Consider the following 20,145-nt stretch of genomic DNA (forward strand, 5'->3'; position numbering starts at 1 on the left):
AAAGTATTTTTCTGAGGTCTGTCTTATCAGGTAAATTACTGTACACTGTGTATTCATTAATTTTCATTTTCATGTAGTAAAGGCTCTATGCCTTCATAAAGTATGTATGTACTTTTCCTTTGTTTAAGGTTATTTGGGCAGTTTATTCTCTGTTGTATTCTCAAGCAAACAATACATACAAGTACAGTACAGTATTTTCTGAGGACTCCACACTCTTACTTATTCTTTTTTAACCCCATTCCCAATAACCTGGCATTTTCACAAACCCGGCCACCCTTTGGTCCACATTAGGCCGAGTTTTTGGGACTCACTGTATTTGTCATTTTTCATTTTAATAATTTTGATTGCATAACGAAATAATTTTTGAATTTTTTCTTGTTTATTAATATTTTATAAAGTTCAGAAAATTTATTAAGGGATAAATTTAATAAATATGTACTTTTGTACATGTATTATACAGGATTTTTTAATGAATTGTAAATAAATTTTTTTTTTTCAAAGTCATGTAGATTTATGGTTGTGGATTAATAACAGAATAAACTATTTTAATTTAAATAAAACATTTTATTTTTAGTTTTAATAATTTAGCAATCATAAAAAATATATAACTGTTAATTAAGAAAAAATAAATAATTAAAAAGTTGGAGAAGCAATAGTGTATGTGCATAGTAAGTTAAATGCTGTTTTATTTTGTTGATATGCCATACTGTACTTGACCTGAGAGTCAGGGAATTTGTACAAAGTTGGTCAGGGAAAGTCAAGGAATTTAAGAAAAATTTGAGTAGAAACCCTGGATATGATGATTGGGCCTGATCATCTGTATATATAGAATATTCTAATCTAAAATCTATTTCCAGTTTATTAAGATACTTGCATATGAATTATATCTACATTTTATACATCATCATATACATTTTATACATCATTTTAAAGTTTATTTGATGTAGATGAGCCCCATTGCATCTGTTTTACTATTTAATTTTATTTAAAACTAGCTGCAAGGACCCGCTTTGCTGGGTTTTTATTTGTATGTAATATAGTTTTTTTTATATATATAAAAGACTGTTTTTCTAAGTAATCTAGAATCTAGCTGCAAGGACCTGCTTCGCTGGACAAAAAGTAACGATAGTGAAGATTAAGATAATTACATTATAGCTAATCTTACCCGTTTTCACAGAATGCAAGAATTAGGTCCCCCGTTTCCAGACTAATTAGAGAATTTTTACATTTAGTCAAACAAACTATTTTCAACGTTTCTGGAACGTTTACAATCGTTCTATAATCGAACCAATATTCGAATTTTATGTTCGAATTTAATTCGAACAAATTCGAACAAAACATTCGAAATAGAAAGCCACTTTCAACCACTTTCAGCCTCATATCTCCCGCACCCTTATAGCTATCGAGACGCAACCACCCCTATGCACGAATGGAGACTTGGGGCTACCACCACATACAAACACCATTCACGTGCGATGTGTAGTTTTGGCGAAAAAGTGAAATATAAGGACATACATGTCCATTTTTATATATATATATATATATATATAGATAATAATTAGAAGTGAAAATGTACCCAATTTTGCTCTTCTTTTAGTGGTGTCCTTCACTGCCATTCCGACGATTGAATTTATTTCCTCCATCCAGAATAAAACCAGTTCTGAAAATAACTTTTCGAGTTGACATTCTTTAATTTATTTCCAATTATTTTAAATTTTTATTAATGGAAAGACTATTATAAAGTAAATTTTGATCAGGACTGTTGTAATTTTTTTGGAAAAAATTAGCCTTTAAGTGAAGAAGAAAAAAATGAAAAACTATGATTAAATGTCATTTACTTGTGTATTTCTGCATGCAAATCAGCCATGAAGGTGTTTACATGTTTATTTGCATATTTTCTGAGAAGGACATATGAAGAAGAGACACAGAGAGATACTAATATTATAGTCTTTGTTAGAGTTAATCAGAACAGAATCTAATCTGTCTATATATGCAGAATACACTAAGGCAAAATCTGTTTTCAATTTATTAAAATAGTAATATAAGTTTTATATAAATAAATTTTATTTGTTTCTTTATTTTTCCTATTGTTTTTATAACTAAAAACAATTTGAGAAGCAAACATTTTACTGGTACAACTAATGTTCACAAATTCTGAAGATTGTAAATATAGCAATTTGATCTTATAGCTTTTAAGCTATCTTTTTGAATAATCTGGTATTAACTTATTATATAACATGAAATTGACATTGAAATTTTGAGAATGAGTTTTGAAAATACTAGTATTCCAAATTTAGAATAAAGTCTGTTAGCTGTTTTTGAATAAATATTATCAATCATATATCATCAAAGACTGAAATATCTATTGATGTAAGTCAATTTACAGAATATTAGATTGTTTTACTAATGGTTGGCTGTTTTTCTTTACCATCTTTAATAATTTAATTAGTTTTGCATAATGTAAATTGAAAAGCCACAAGTGAATCATGTAGTCCAAACTACAGGATCTTCAAAGTTTCACAGCCAATGGATACATTACACATTAAATGCTGAAAATGACCATCCTGGTCTTCATAACAACCCTAATGCATTTAATTCTTTTCTGAGAAGTTTTTGCAAGGTCTTTATTGATTTGTTGTTTACAATGGGCTGAATGTTAGTCTTTTGTAAATGTTAGGTGAGTGAGTAAGGGTGATTATTGTATTCACATCCCTTCAAGTAACCCCATAAAAACATTAGGAGGGCCACATCTCTTTGGATATCAATAATACCATTGTTACCTGGAAGAGAGAACAGGCATTAACTGACTAATCTGTTATACTGTGAGTTGTATGACTTTGAGATCCTGTATTAATGATGATGTAATAAGTTTGTAGATTATGAGAAGTTCATAACTATGGATGGCAGAAGTGTTCTTTTTTGATTCACAGATATTAATTAATTTATTTGAACGATTACTTTAATACAGGCAACTTTGACAATGAGCTTTCACTTTATTATTTAAAAAATACTTTTATTGGATGAAAGTTACATTTGTCAGATTTGGTTGCATTTAGACTATTAAATATCCCTTTAAACAGCATTTAAAAAGATTAATTATGATCGTTTGTTGCATTCATGACATCCAGAAATTAACTAATCAAGTGTTGTGAAGATATTCAGAATATATCTTTTGGAATATAACAGGTTTTTACTTATTAAATGCTATTACAGTAGAACCTCCATTATCCGGACCTCTGTTATCCGGATTTTCGATTATCCGGATTGTTCAAAATAAACAAACATTTTACGAATTTGCTGATTTGTACTTGGCGAATTACGATACTGTTTATGTACGTGATGGAGTGCATAACTTTTTTTGTTTCTACAACGTCTAACCCGGCACAGTGGCCGTAAACTCTTAAATATATTTTACGTAGTAATAAAAAACTTGACATACGTATTTATAAATAATTTATATTCAAATCACATCGTTTCTATGACCAAGGGCGGCGTAAGGCATGGACGACGTGGGCCACCGCCTATGCCTCGCGGTCCGAAGGGCCTCGCGCTTCGAAGGTTAATGCATTACTTAAAAGCCGTGAACGCGACGAAAAAATTTTACTCGTCATAAAACGATAAATAGTTTGTCAAATTTTTATTCATAAAAATGTAGTTTAAACTGCTTTTTATTTTATAAAATCCGTCTTATTGCGCCACCAGAGGGCCTTTTAAACAATAGGTAGTTTGTTAGCGTTGATCAGTAGTAGTCCAAATTCGATACGAACGTTTGTTTCTTGAAAATTTGATCACGATTTAAATACAGTATTTACTTTTAATGTTACCGATATGTCATCGAAAAGAAAACGTGTTGTATTATCATTAAAAGACAAATTAAAGTATTTGTTTCGATTATCCGGATTTTTCCTTATCCGGACTACCTTCATCCCCAATTAGTCCGGATAATCGAGGTTCTACTGTATTATTATACTAACAACTTGGTTCAGTTATCTATAAGTTAATTAACCAAACTTGTAATATTTGTTAAATTTAAATTTAAATTAATTATCAATTTGATTGAGATAGCACTTTCACAACTGATGTAAATCAATTAAAATTATATCTTACATAATATATCTTCAAATAAGTATTTTAATACAAAGTTCTATATGAAATATGGGATATTTTTCTGATCCCTGTTCATAGAAATTGAGTTTTTTTTTTTAATAAAAATAAAATTTTAGAGGACATTTAATACATAAATGACCTAGTCTCCTAGTAATTAGAATCTTTTTTTACATGTATATGTATTAACAAAAATTTTCCAATGAATAATTTATCATCGTTCTTTTCAATTTTTTTTTTAATACAGTAAAATTAAAATGTTGAACATTTATAGTCGTAGAAATTTATGAGTAGCTTTGATCTTCATAGAAGCAGATAAGGAAAATATAAAAAATCTCTCTCCCCTGCAGGGAAAAATTTTTTCGGTGAAAACTTTGTCTATTAAAGAATATACAAAGATGTTAACATTGACACTGCTGCTTATGTTTTTAATATTTGTTTTTTTTTTTTTTTNCTGGGAATAGTTTAGAAAATTTTCAAGTACAAAAGAAATAGTAATTTAATAGAAAAGAGAATCTGCTTAATTTTCATGATAAGTTTGCACTTCACGCCGACGTATACTATTATAATAACACTTACGTGCAGTGGCATTACAGGAGTAGAGTTCCTGTAACGCCAGATTATTTCCACAATCTTTTCCTTCCAATAAAGAAAACTTAAAAATAGCACATTCCCTGATACCCTACTTATCTTTTTTGTTAAATTATTAGAATTAAATTATAAAATTTATTAGATATATTCTTAAAAATACACTTTTATTTTCAGTTCAGTACTATTGCTTATAATCGTCTTGTAAAACCTAAACAACAAGCAACCTTTTTTTATACGTTTTATGTCAGTGAAACATTCAGTTCTCGTCCGTTTGGTTTAACAGTTCATCTTTTATATGCAGATTCGGTAACCTTTTCTTAAAAGAAACTCTACTATTATTAATTTCTACTTTTTAAGATATTTAACTCATAAATATTAATATTTTTAGGATGGCAAACGATTTTTGAATGCAGTATTTAATGATACTGTTAATGTTGTAGAAATTGATGAAGGACTTGATGGAGAAACGTAAGTTTGAATCACATTTTAAATTATATTTTATTATATTGTAGTTTTCATCGTAATAATTTTTATTAATTAATAAAGTTGGGAAGATGAGTTCCTTTCCTTTTTGTTATTTATGCAGGGTGCTATTTCTAAGTATCGTAATATGGTTCTTTATTAAGTTTTCAATTGTTTGGAGGGGTATCAGTATTTCCTTTTCCATTTTATTTACTATTGAGCACTTTTTTGATAGTTTTCCTCTTTTTACACTTTAATTGAGTATTTTGTTTTTCTAATTTTTTTCATATTTAAATACCTCCCTTTGTGAAAATAACAAAGACTCTATTGTTCTTGAAGGCAAGGAAGGGATGTTGTGATAACATGACAGTTTACTGGTTTAAAAAAATGCTAGATATGCCAATATCTAAACTGAATTAGTAAATACTTTTAAAATTTAAAGAATTACATGACAATAGTATAGTATTTTGTATAGTATTAATGACAATAGTATTTTGAGATGAACTATATGGTGTTATCATGAACTTGGATGAGAATAATCTCTCTTCATTGATTAAGCAACATATATAATGTGCTGTGTAACCTTGAAGTGAGATTCTTCAATGCAATCAAAAAAGAATGAATTTTCATGTGTACTGGCTACATCTTTAATAATCAGGATTACTCTTAATAGGGTAAATCATCCAGCATTCAAAAATTTTCTACAAAAGTATAACAAACACTTATTCCCTGACCAAAGCATGCTAAGGAAAAAGCTATGTGCAACCTGCATATGAAGCAAATTAAAAAAAAATACAGGAAATAGGAAACAACCCTTTTTTTTTATTTTGAATGAAATATCAGATATGCTAAAAGGTCATTCTCATCAGTCCATTAATTAAGAGGGTAGTCAGTATAATCCATGCTGTTAAGAGTTTACAGATTAGAAAAGACAAATTCCACAACTGTTATGCAAACTGTTAACTTCAATGATTGTATGTCAAATTATGGAACTTTGTCATTTTGTATAAAGTTGGTTACTTGTACAGACCAGTATAAATTGTAGGCAAATCAGGCACCACACATGCTGAGTACATGCTCAAATATAAAGTTAATGTATCTGAATCTGAGACATGTCACTTCCTTTTCCCAGCCTTAGCAGGATATATGAAACAGTTAGGGCATGTAACATGTAATAATGAGTAGAGGCACATGAATTCAAGAGGCTTGTATTTATGCTGAAAATTTCTCATCCATGGGAGCATTCATAGATAAACTGAACAAACAGTCTTCAGCAGCCACAATGAAACAAGAAGCAATGTTACAGGAACTTTACACTGTTCATTCATACAAGTTTCTGTGCAGTTCAGTTTCTAAGCATGAAGAAAGTGGTCTGTCTATTGAGCAGCAGAGGGAGATTTTTTAGACACTAAAAATCAGTTGGATGAATTGGAGAAACTGGAATACTCCTGAGTAAAAATCCAAATATTAAAAATATAATTCCTGAATCTTTCCAATCACAAATCCTACAGTTTTTAGTGAAAACCAACAGGAACATACTTGATGTGGAAAGATCATTTTTGCAGTTCAATGATTTACTTTCCTCATGCTGATTGTGTAAAATATAGAACAACTGTTTTTTTAAATTATGAAATTAATGGATCAAATTCTAAAGATGACTGACTGATTTAAATTTATCTTTTTTCAAGTTTTACATGTTTTATGTATTTGAAATTCTATGTAAGTTTTACATGTTCTTTGCACAATGAAAGGCAGGTTTTATTTTTATATATTTTTAGGAACACTTTTTTTAGAATTTTTTAAAAAAAATTTGCACCTCAACTTTCCACATGTATTAATTAGATGTAGAGCATTTAAATATATACTGTTTTTTACTGGGAATAGTTTAGAAAATTTTCAAGTACAAAAGAAATAGTAATTTAATAGAAAAGAGAATCTGCTTAATTTTCATGATAAGTTTGCACTTCACGCCGACGTATACTATTATAATAACACTTACGTGCAGTGGCATTACAGGAGTAGAGTTCCTGTAACGCCAGATTATTTCCACAATCTTTTCCTTCCAATAAAGAAAACTTAAAAATAGCACATTCCCTGATACCCTACTTATCTCCTTAAAAAGGCCCTACTCCTTAAAAATTACACATCTTTTTAGAAGTAATGGTTATATTCTACCAATTACACTGCAACCAAATCTAAGAAGACTGCTATGTAATGATAGGGATAAGTACCAGTTGAACGAAAAATCTGGTATCTACCAAATCCTGCTAAAGCACACAGTATCTGGTGAAGAGACTAGTTATGTAGGAGCTACTGCTAGAAAATTAAGTTCACATATCCATGAACATCAAGAAGACATCAAAAATAACAGGCTAGTTACAGAATTAGCAAAGAAAGTACTTGACCACAACTACCAGCCTCTATGGAACGAAATAAAATTACTAAAATACTGCAATGAACAAAAAGAGCTATTTATTTGGAAGACACTCTACATTTCTACAACCATACTGTGCAACTCCCCAACTTTCAAGCTCCCACAAATTTGGATAACAGCTTTCAAACAACTCAACGCAAGATAAAAACACTCCTTTGTTACTCATAGGCTTATTTTGCCTTGGTGCACATACATGCATGAACTATGCTCTTTTACGGACATTTCTCACTATGAGATTTATTTATTATCATTTTTTCTACACGCTATGACGTAAGAACCTTTAAATAATATTTGAAAACCATAATCAGCTGAACCGTCAGAAATATTGTTCGAAATATTCAATATTGAAATTTTGTAAAACTGTCTGAATATCATTCGGAAAGCTTAAACTATCGTATTCTATGTACCGCCTGATGATGGTAGTTTTACATTACTGAAAGTGCTAGCTGATAATACCTTTCTCCAAAAGTCGGTTAAATTTCCGTATCCGGAACTCCACTCCTGTAACGCCACTGCACGTAAGTGTTATAATAATACTACTTAATTTTATGACAACAATGTTAAAATATACCAGGACTATCATATGTTGTGCAACTCAAAAGTATGCTGTGAAGGAAAACTAACTCCTGAATAATTAGGTTTAGAATAATGATATGTATAATTATGGTTTCATTCTGTGAATGCAGTTTACTACAAATTGTCATACTGGTAAGAAAGAGTTATAGGCAGAAGGCAAACTTAAAATGTAGATGTTATAGGGTTTTTTGAAATGAAAAACATTTTCATACAAAACTGTCTGTAAAAATTAAATTACTATTGTTTAATTTTATTGCAAATCATTAAATTTTCCAAATATTCTGAAGATGAAAATAAACAGAAATGCTATTAGTCTAGTTCTTACATTATACAGGTAACCCCCGTATAACACAGGAGTTATGTTCCAAAAAATTGCCGTGTTATACGAAACAAAGAACTAGTGCGAAAAGGGAGGTTAGGTTCCAAAAATTAAAAAACATGCTGTTAAATCCTTATTTAAATTGGATTTATTATTCATTTTTTTCATAGGTAAAATACTTATTTATTATTTAAGTAAATACTTTACCAGAAGATTATTCATCCTATATGATCTCAGCATGAGCATCATCAACCTGTAACAGTTTTTGGGTGCGTTCGTTAATAGCAGTCGCTCTGCAATGGGAGTGCACTGCTGTTTGTAGGCATTTAGGAATGACGGTGAAAGAAAGATGGCGGCGCCCGCACTATCGATAGTATCGTGATGGAGGAATCTATAATTCTAAAATGAGCTTTTAGAGGCAAAAGAAGGGTCCCAATTGTAAAATTTAACCATTAAATGGATTATTGTTGAAAGAGCATTCAAAGTAGCCACGAAAACAATTAGAACGCTCGTACGGAGTTACGCGGAAGTATAAAAGAACGCACTCTTTATTACATTTCATGTTGTACAAGGGTTTTACCCAATTCCTGAACCGTATTAGAGTGAACCCATGCTATAAAACCACCGTGTTATACAGGGGATGTTCCCAATTCTTGAACTGTGTTAGAGTGAATCCATGCTATAGAAGTTCAGTGTTATATAGGGGTTACCTATATATGACAACTGCAAGTAATAAACTCTACTGACAGTCTACAGTTGTGCCTATTTTCCAGCTTTCTTCCCCATTCCCTAGTTTCCCTTGGGGCTGCAGAGAGCTTTGAGAGGCTTAGCCCTGAAAAGCTCTTACGGGCCCCATAAACACAAACACACACACTTACAAACCATGTTGGATACTGGATCCAACTGAGCAATATTTGACCAAATGTGCCCTTTTACTTTTACTATTGTTGTTACAAAGCACAAATCATTTATTAACATCATCAACAGCATCAATTATTGTTGCATTTCATAATTTTATTTGACATTTTATTGCAAAAAGAAAATCCAGATCAAACCATGCCAAACACAAGATATTTCATAACAGGGTCTTGGAATGGAACACTAAGCTGGAAAACAAGAGGGTTGTGCTGCAGAAATTTACTCACTTTTGAGGGTAAAGGTCCAGATTGTTGCAGTAGGATTTCAAACCATGTCAAATGGGTAAGAAACAAGTGTTCTACCTCTAAACCACTGAGCTCACCTCCTCAGGCTGAGCTAACAACTAAATAGGTAACAGCTAAACTCGATATAGAATGATTTTGGGAGTGGGAAGTACTCATTTTATTTTTCACAGTAACTGAATGTAGGCACAATTTAGTTACACAATAGGTTTCCTATCATAGAACACCTTGAGTACATTGTGTCAATGTGTCAGACCAAGTATAGCAAACATTTTAAAGACATTAAAAATAAATAACATGATGGATTATTAATATATTTTACCATATCAATGAATGGCAACATTTATTTTGCTAAAATCTTTCTCAATGATTAATGATAAACCATATAATTAGATTTAATTTTAATGTAAGTGTTCATTCAACACTTAGAACAGCTTAGATTTTTCCTCTTAATAAGTAGTTTAAATTTTTTCTAAGTTAATCAAGTTTGTTTTCCTTTTTAATACATTAAAAGTTTGTAGATGTTTTAAAATGTTTTTCCTTACATAGGTTTTTTCTTTATGTTTTACTTGCTGCTTGTGGAGTACTGGTTCTAGTTGGTGGTCAGCAATTTTTGGCATCATTTGGGGTAAATTTTGAAATTGTTGTTAAAGATTTACATAATTGGATATATATTTTAAAATATATTATTTTTTGTAGAAGAAGAGGCCAACAATGAAACAAAAAATTGAGATGGGAACTCAAAATGCAAATGATGTGGATTATGATTGGTTACCAAAGGAAACCTTACAGGAAATCAGTAAATATATTTTTCTCTCACTCTGTATTAAAAATAGGTTAGAAAAGTTTAGATGAAATATTTAATTTGATACTACAGTGGAACTTGATTAACTCAAACTGGGATAACTTGAAGTTACATTTACTCGAAGTCATTTTCTTTTTCCCTGATTGCCTAGCATAGGCATTTACATGTTAAATCAAACTGGTTAACTCAAATTTGTTGAACTGTTTAACTTGAATGGGATTTTGATACAGCATTTTCTTAAACTTTCTGGAATTTTAATTTGAATAAAATAATTAATGTTCATCTATAAAATAAACTAATCAGAATCTTCTTATAAAGCATGGAAACCATGTACAACTGAAAGTAAACATCATAAAGCATTTTTTTTTTATTGCTGATGGATTTCTCTGTCTAGCTGACAAAATAAATGGATTTTTGATAATTTAAAAAGTGGTATATTTGTGATGATAAATAAAAAAACAGATCAATTCTAGTGCACAAAATATTGCAATTTTTAAAAAATCTTACTAAGTAAACACTTAGGAGTGAACAGATCAACCATTTTGAAATGTATTTCTTGGCATCTTATTTTACCATTTAGTTAAGTGTTTTTGAGTTTCTGGGCCACAGTGAGAGATTTACATTGATGCAATGATTCTTTGTAATAAGACCCATGGAAATATTGTATGGATAGTTTATTATCAGTCACTAATAAACCAATGCAAAAAATATTGATTTTTTTTAAGTTGAATCACCATAAATCAAAACTTTTTACTCAAAGTCGAAATTTTTTTCCTTGATCAATTTGAGTTAACCAGGTGCCACTGTACTATCTTAAGCTGAAAATTGCTTTAAATGAATACTTCATTCTGTAAATATTGTATTAATTAAGCTTTTAAATGCCAGATAAAGTTTTGTAATAAATTTCAACCAGTACTCATTGTTTAAGGGGCTTCTTAAAAATGAAGAAACCATTTTCTTTCAAAAATCCTAAATGCCAATCACTTGCCAATAAACAGTTTGGTTTAAAGTATAAATTGTAAACTAATTTTATTCTCTATAAAATGTTGCACAAGTCACTATCAATTATCATCACCAAAAGTGCCTTCATGGTGTAGCATGTCCTTGGCAATATGGAAAGCAATCTAAATGCAATTACTTTGTGAATAATGCACACATACCTTATATGGAATATTCCAAAAAATGACTATTAGAACTTTATTGGGTGTTTTTTGATGTAGCCTGTGACAAAAGCTGTATATGAGGAACTGGTGTTTAAAAGATAAATAATTAAATCTACTTGAATGCCAAGCTTCATAAACTAATTTATTTCTCTACGAATTTATTCCTTAATTTTCTAGACTTTTCTAATGTAAATTATTATAGGCATTAATAATTTTTTATTTACATTAAATTAAGGATTTCACATTACAGTGTTCAAAATAGTTTATGATGGGTCACTAATAAACCAATGTAAAAAATTTTTGGGTCACTTTCTTGATGAGTTCACTGTAGCATGAAATTCTTAATTTAATTGATGTCCTCATTCATTGAATTAATGTAACTCCATGGAAAGTTATCTGTAAAAAGCATTCCTTATATCTAAACAATAATATATTCACTAGCATAGAAAACTCTTAATTACAAATATTTTAAGCCTTGATTAATGGCCATCTTCAGGCTACATAGAATTGAATTTCTTTTAAGTAGAACATATATTACAAATTTGAAATATGCTCTATGGTTTGTGCTAGTGAATTTTCAACACTATGGGGAGGTCAGTCCATCCATTTGTCTATAATTCAGGGCAATAACTGTTATCAATTGTGTGATATGGCCTTGCAAATGGGAGAGAAACATCTATCAACTCATTAATTAGCAGTTACATTACCTTTAATAAACACTGGGTTGATTATTCTCAACTATTTGTGCACTCGATTACAACAATGCAGCTTGTTCATAGACAAAGCAAAACTGGAGAATTTAGGGCACAGAAAACCTCTCTTAGTCCACATCATCAAGTGGTTTGATGATTGATGACCTCTTAGGTTGGTCCTGATAACATTCATATGGTTGAGATGTATTTCATAATGCAAGAGTTTTAACAGCTTTTTCTGCAGATGTTACTGTTGATGGTTTTCTGACATTTTCCCTCAAATCACCTGCTATACATCTTATTTGTTCAAACTTCTCTGTGAACTTTGGAGCATATAGCTGTAAAGAGAAATGATTAATCTACATTAATAAAATTGAAGACAAAGTCTGCTCAAAAGGGACCACCATTTATTTCTTGTGTTCCAGACTATACATATTCATGGTGACATACCTTCCTTTATAGGTTACATGCCACCAGAATTTAAAAAACACAAATATATCCAATTAAAATTATAAAATTTCAAAAAAAGGAACTGGTGACATACAGAAGTCTTGCTTTTCATCCATCCTATGGGGTGTTTCTGCTTTTATCTACTGGAACAAGCCTACTGGAAGGTCGTTCACCATGAATGTGTATACTCTGGAACACAAGAAACAAGGTGGTCCCTTTTGGGCAGACTTTGTCTTCAATTTTATTAATATTAATAATCTCCATCGGATAAAAAAATTTACAAAAGATTAAGCTACATATTAATGTATCTTTTCTAAATGATTATACAGAGTATAATCATTTAGAAAAGGTGCAGTTCTAGGAGACAGACACATATGTCTATAAACCTCTACCACTTTATTCACTCATGAATGAGAAAGTGAAACTTTTCTGGAATAACTTTTTTAACTTAGATGTAAAATTTGCAGCATTCATTTGATAATTAAGAATTCTTTTTTTATTTTTCTTAGTAATAATTAACAGAGAAGTAACATGCTTTTTTATTTAATAAGCTAATGCATTACACTAATTTTCCGAATTAAGTTTTTTAGACAAAGTAAACTTAGTCTAAAAAACAAAATCAATTTTCTTTTTACACATTGAAAAATTTCTACCAAAGCATAGCCACTAGGAGTCTTTCAGTATGATGTATGAGTTCTAATTACTATCTCCATTTGAAAAATAGTGTATACTCTTAGCTAGCATGTATAGGAATCATAAGATTTAAACATATTTAACTGTAGTTTGTGTGTCAGCGTATGAAGTTAATGTCATTAAATCTCAATCATGTTTATTAATTATTTTGAAAATTTATAAATTAACATCATAAGACAGGAAAAAAGCAATGTTAAAACACTAAATATCATTTTGCAAGTATTGCATGGAAAGCTAAGAAATTATCACCAAACTTTGTCACACTTTTCAATTCAAGTTTGATAGGGTCTGTCTTAGACAGGCTATTTTGATGGAAAAATTTCATGGTAATGATGAAATTGATTTGATTTTCTGACTTTCACAAATTTTTAATGTAGAGAGATTAATTTAGTTTAACAATGCATATTTTTAGACCTGCACATCCTGTTATGCAGTATTCTTGATAATTTAACAGTTTATTTTTAATGGGTAAAAAAAGTATCTTAGATGACTTCTTTTTGCCTGTAAAGGATCGGATAAATGATCCAATTATGTATTTAAATTCTAATCTGGGCTTAGCTTAAGCTTAAGGGTCAGATTAGAACTATTAATACATAATTATTTGTCCAGGATGTTAACCTTTTTTCATGAGCACTGTCAGGCTCCATCCCTCATCACTAGAGCCAAAAGTTTTTCCAGTTTTTGGGCCTAAAATCACCAATTTTTTGTCTTAAATTTGCCAAAAAAAATTGCCAGTTATTTATTTCAAAAACGAGTTAAAATGAATTACACTTAAATATTTCAAATAATCCTTGCTTAAACTATGACGTTGATCACCCAATATTGATGAATATAATGAGAATGAACATTCAGTGTTGACTACAACTAAAGGAGCGTACTCGCTATTAACTTCATCACTTAAATTCATATCAAAAGACATAAATTTGATAAGATCAGGATTGCTTGGCAAAACTTTTTTCAATTTTTGAGAAAATATAGGATATCCAGAAACAATTTCTTTTGCATTTTCAATTAGTTCAGCTTGTTTAGTTACACTGAGTCATTGCTCTTTCAGTGATATTATAACATTTGATAGCTTGACGAGATTACGGAGATCAAATAATTCTTTCTTGAGGTTAACTTTCTTTTCTTGCAATAGTTTCACCAAAACATTTCTAGCGTTTGAATGAGATTTTTCTTTATAGTTCAAAATGAAACACTCAACAGTATCAAAATTATCAACATAGTACTTTGCACTGTTTAACCGAGACCCCCAGCAAGTGACAATTAGTTCTGGAGGAAGATTACAAACTCCATTCTTAAAATAATTTTGTTTTTTCTTGACATCACAAAAAATTCTTCATTTCTGATATAAGTGAATTTGTTAATTTGTACTCATTCTGAATCCTAAATACAGCGTTATGTAAGGCATGAGCGAAACATGTGACGTGATGTACATTTGAAAAAATCAATGAATTTTTCTTAATCTCACTTACTGCCTTCATCTATTTTGCTTGATCTGTCACTATTAACTTCAGTTTTGAATATTTTAAATCATTTGGCCACAATTTTCTAGACACATTGAGTATACATTCTTGTATTATAATGTTGTCAAACTGTTGAGTGAAATGTCACATCAATTAACATTGATTTTGCTTTCTCACCATTTAATTTTCCTACAAGCACATTGACCACTTTACGTTGCACTTTGTCACTAGTTTCATCAACAATGAAATAGACATCATGTCCATTAATTTCGTCCTTAATTTTTTCTGCTACTGAGTTGAAGATAGTTTTTTGATGTGCCCTCAGTGATAAAAAAAATAAATAACACATTGAGATTTCAAATAAAATCATATTTCAGCTAAATTATAAGCATAATCGCAAACAGCAGCATCAGTTTCAATAAAATAAATGTTTCATTAAAAAAACTAATTACAATAAAAAAATACCTGCAACACTTTTGATCAGCTTCTTCATATATTTCTCGAGAAACAATCTCAGTTTTTCATTTTTTCATTTTTCAAGCAGAATATATGCACTGGTGAATGCTTCAACCATTCCTTTATCAAAACCACTTCCATTTTCAAACAACAGTGTTTGTGACTGACATGTTATGTTTCTTGTGTTTTGCACTGTTGAGATGTTCCAAAAGTTGTTTCTTAATTGTATCACATTTGTAGTTGACGTGTGTAGAGCACTTAACACAGAGAATTGCTTTTTAGTACGGCAAAATATATTGCCACCTAATTCCTTAATCACAGAATCAATTTTAATCTCAATTGACTGTTTTCTAGACATTTTTGCCTGAAGCAAATGGAAAACTGATGATTTCACCACCTATCGCCAAATTCTCCAGTTAGAATAAAAATCGCTGATTTTTACCAAAAAAGTTTAGTGATATTGAGACCGGATTTTTAAATTAGTACTAATTGAAAGATGCTCATTCCAGGCAAATATAGCTGAGAAATTTGCCAAAAGCGAATATTTTCGGCTCTACTCATCGCTCAGGACAAAGATTTGAAGGGAAAAAGTATAATCATCTAGTATACTACTGTAGAATACTACTAGTATTAAAAATTGATTTGATTCTTCTAAGACTGTATAAAGTAAAATTATATACAACTGTTATTTTTGAATTTTATAACAATAATATCTAACTTAAGACTTTTTTCCAATCATTTAGGAAAATCACCAAGGAAATCTCCCCGACAGTCACCTCGACAACGGCGAGCAAGACGCAGAACAGGGAACATTGACGAATAAAAAACAGGATTTTATTCGCACGATCAAAAATTGAATTGAAAGTGCCAGTTCAAAATGTTCTTTGAATGAATGATTCTGTAAAAAGTGGAGACAATAGAATGACGAGTGTAAGCGTAAATGAATCAGGTGGTGGTGATGATTGACAGAAATGGAGATGTACCCCGTGTTGGAAAAAAAAAAAAATGATCTTGTTTTTCACATCAGTTTACATGATATTTATGCTGGGTTGTTACTTTTTAATTTATTTCATTTACTTGCAAATAAAATTTTTAATATTATAATTAACATGGCTTTAAATCATCACATGCTCAGATTTTTTACATATTATNTGAATATATATATTTGGCTATATATCCCATGTTTTCATACATATGGTTTTTAACACTCCTGTGGAGTGGCCTCCCAGATCCCCAGACCTTGCCCCAGTTGATTTTTATCTTTGGAGGCATTTATTTGAGGTACATGATATATCAGGAGAAGATACAAAACATAAATCATCTCAAGCAATGTATCATCAATGCCATTACAAGCAAACTCCAACTCCAGCTGTGCTTGAATGTGTAATACAACTCTGAAAACAATGGTAGAAGACCTAAGTTTAATGCAAGATAAGCAAATTTAGAGGATTGCAAGTAACAGTGTGACATCATCATCAAAAATTGTGAATCAATTAGTTAAAAGTTCATCCTTGTACTGTTCAAAGAGTGATAAAATCATCAGGATGACTTAAAAGAAAGAAATTGAAAAGAAAACCTCCCTTAACTAAAAAACATAAAACTGCAATATTGACTTATGTATGAAATCACATGTCTTGGGATACAGAATGGCAATAGGTTATTTTTCAGATGAAAAGTGTTCAGTCTGGATGGTTCAGATGGCCTGAACTATTATTTTCAAGATTTTATCTCAATGACAATGGGTGGTGGTTCCATTATGGTGTGGGTGCTGTTTTTTGCAAGAAGTCACCTATTTAATTTATAAATGGATGAATGGATTCAAAAAACTATCAGGAGTTGATTGAAATTACTTCCAAATGTACAAAAATTAGTAGGCAGAAAGTTATTTAATGCAAGACAATGCACCTGTCCATTCATTTTACATCACAAAAAATTGGGTTCAGCAAAATCAAGTCCAACTGTTGGATCATCCATCTCAATCTCCAGATATAAACCCGATTGAGAATGTCTGGGGTATACTCTCAATTCAGTAAAAGACTTAAAAGTTGCAGTGGAGAAAGCATGACATGCTATATCAATTTCCATATTCAAACATTAAGAATATGCCAGGCTGCATTTTTGAGGTTATTCAAAAATGTAGAGTCCACAAGATTTTAGATCTATATTTGCAGTTATTTTTTCAGTTGTATTTAAATTTTTGTCAACATAAATTACCTGGTTTTCTACTTTTTGAAAAACTATTCCAACACTATTCTTTCATTATTGTATAAACCTATTAATTAATTTACTTTTTTAAAGCATGATTGAACCAATAATTTAAATTAAGTTAGTAGTTTAAGTGGAATTTTTGCTTGTCTTTAAAGTTTTGTCCATCATTGTAACTCAAATTTCATGAAAAGTCAATTACCTCCTCCTCCTACAAGCCCTTCAATTATTCTTTTGTTATCATTTAATAACAACTGCAGTTAATCATACCAACACACACAAAAACAAATTTAAAAAAAAAAACCCATAATGGATCTATTTGAGTGTACAGAAACATCAAAAGCAGATTTTACAGCTTAATCTCATCATGAATGATAATGGATGAATTTTTTGGCATAAAAAATAATTATTACTACTATAGTAAGATCTTATGGATATTACAAAATGATACTTTCCTCCAGTAAAATTCTTTAATTAATATATAAAGTTTTATTATCAATTTTATTTTTTATAATTAAATAGATGGATCAGACAAAAAACTAGCACAAGTAAACTGGAACTATATATTAAACAGAACAATTTTTAGAGGCCCTCCTCAGGAATGTATGAAACACGCAAAAAAACAGTTCTATCATTTGAAAACTAACCGTCAAGTACAGCTGTGTTCCAAATTTTTAAATATTTAAATGATGCACTGTACGATTTAAAAATCGTTACATTTACAACATAAAAATAATTATTTTTAAATAAAGCTATACATAAATTACTATTATAGGGTTGTAAAAATTAGCACGATGTAAACAATGTGGAAATTGTTTTCTTTTACAAAGCAGAAAGATGAAAAATAATTACACATACAATTATTGTTGTGCTTTGTGGCAATGTAAATAATACTTCCACGATTGTGGAATCAGAGTATAATTGGAGTTAATGCAGTTTCCCTTCATGGTTTCTATATAAATCTCGAGCCTCCAACGAGCGTAAGTTGTGTCGGTCGAAGGCCCTATGCAAAAGAGTAGCTTTATCCCAACATGGGGAAACCCCAGGTTCAGTAGCATACTGGGCTAGAGCTGTACCATACTTCTGCTTGGACGCCTCATATTTGTGGTCCCGTACTCTAGCCTCAAGGGATCTGTATATAGATCCAATGTATGTTATCCGACAATTGAAACGTTCGTCATGCAAAGGGATGCAGTACACCTCTAGCGCTTTCTTATCATCAGACTTCTCCTTAGCATTAGATAAAAGTCGGAAAATATTCTGTTTTCTCTTATATGTTAAGCGCATGTTCAACTCCTTAGCGATTTTACTAAAAAAATTCTTTTTGTTCATTCAATGCTGGAATTAGCATTTAGGTGTTAATTGTTCTGTTTAAATAGATGGAGCCTTTCACTACAAATCAATCATTTTATAAGCATTGAGCATTCATTCAATTAAAACAATGTATTTGACATCTTCTTTTACATTTCATATAACAAGATTGATTGATAGTTATCTCTATACAAACATTGTATCAGTGAACCCAAAAAAAAAAATATATATATATATATATATGAATTTCACATCATAACTTTTTACTGTATTGTACATAAAGATTAAATTGAAACCAAAGTAATGATGTTTCAAATAGTTGGAAATTCAAACTGAATTGCAGGCAATGCTTGAAAAACTTATCAAAAAGGATTTCTACATAGCATTTGAATCATGGTAGAAGTGCTTAGATTATAACATCACAGGGACAGAAGCTAATTGCAAATAAGGTAAACCATTTTTTATCAGATCTAGTCCATAGCTTTCCAATTGTAATATGTATATACAGGGTGTCCCATAAGTTTCCATACATAGGAAAAATAAACTTTTTTATATGAAAACCCATTTTTATTTAGATATGCATTTTTATTTATATATGCATTTTTATTTATATATTAATGTAAAATAAACAGAATGTATATATATATATATATTTTGAGTTATATAATTTATACATAGGGATATATAACCAAATATATATATTTGGCTATATATCCCATGTTTTCATACATATGGTTTTTAACACTCCTGTGGAGTGGCCTCCCAGATCCCCAGACCTTGCCCCAGTTGATTTTTATCTTTGGAGGCATTTATTTGAGGTACATGATATATCAGGAGAAGATACAAAACATAAATCATCTCAAGCAATGTATCATCAATGCCATTACAAGCAAACTCCAACTCCAGCTGTGCTTGAATGTGTTCTTCAGCAGTGGAGGACACTCATTGAAATGTGTTTTCAACACAATGGCAATCATGTAGAGCATATCTAAATAAAAATGGGTTTTCATATAAAAAAGTTTATTTTTCCTATGTATGGAAACTTATGGGACACCCTGTATATACATATTACAATTGGAAAGCTATGGACTAGATCTGATAAAAAATAGTTTACCTTATTTGCAATTAGCTTCTGTCCCTGTGATGTTATAATCTAAGCACTTCTACCATGATTCAAATGCTATGTAGAAATCCTTTTTGATAAGTTTTTCAAGCATTGCCTGCAATTCAGTTTGAATTTCCAACTATTTGAAACATC

The 20,145-nt window shown here is 30.3% G+C and overlaps 1 protein-coding gene across 2 annotated transcripts in view; it reads left to right on the forward strand.

The window, feature by feature from the left end:
- The window catches only part of LOC111617921 (translocon-associated protein subunit alpha-like), a 53,376-nt gene extending 36,898 nt beyond the window's left edge, over positions 1-16,478 (forward strand). For both annotated transcript variants that reach the window (XM_023359299.1, XM_023359290.1), the window contains exons 5-9: positions 4,870-5,001; positions 5,084-5,163; positions 10,196-10,274; positions 10,346-10,445; positions 16,115-16,478. In XM_023359299.1, coding sequence (XP_023215067.1) covers positions 4,870-5,001; positions 5,084-5,163; positions 10,196-10,274; positions 10,346-10,445; positions 16,115-16,194 — 471 coding nt within the window. In that variant the 3' untranslated portion in view covers positions 16,195-16,478. The remainder of the gene's footprint in view (positions 1-4,869; positions 5,002-5,083; positions 5,164-10,195; positions 10,275-10,345; positions 10,446-16,114) is intronic.
- Positions 16,479-20,145: the final 3,667 nt, after the last annotated feature.

Source organism: Centruroides sculpturatus, unplaced genomic scaffold, assembly GCF_000671375.1.
Source record: "Centruroides sculpturatus isolate CEXI.00-Female unplaced genomic scaffold, Cexi_2.0 scaffold103, whole genome shotgun sequence".
Lineage (NCBI taxonomy): Eukaryota > Metazoa > Arthropoda > Arachnida > Scorpiones > Buthidae > Centruroides > Centruroides sculpturatus.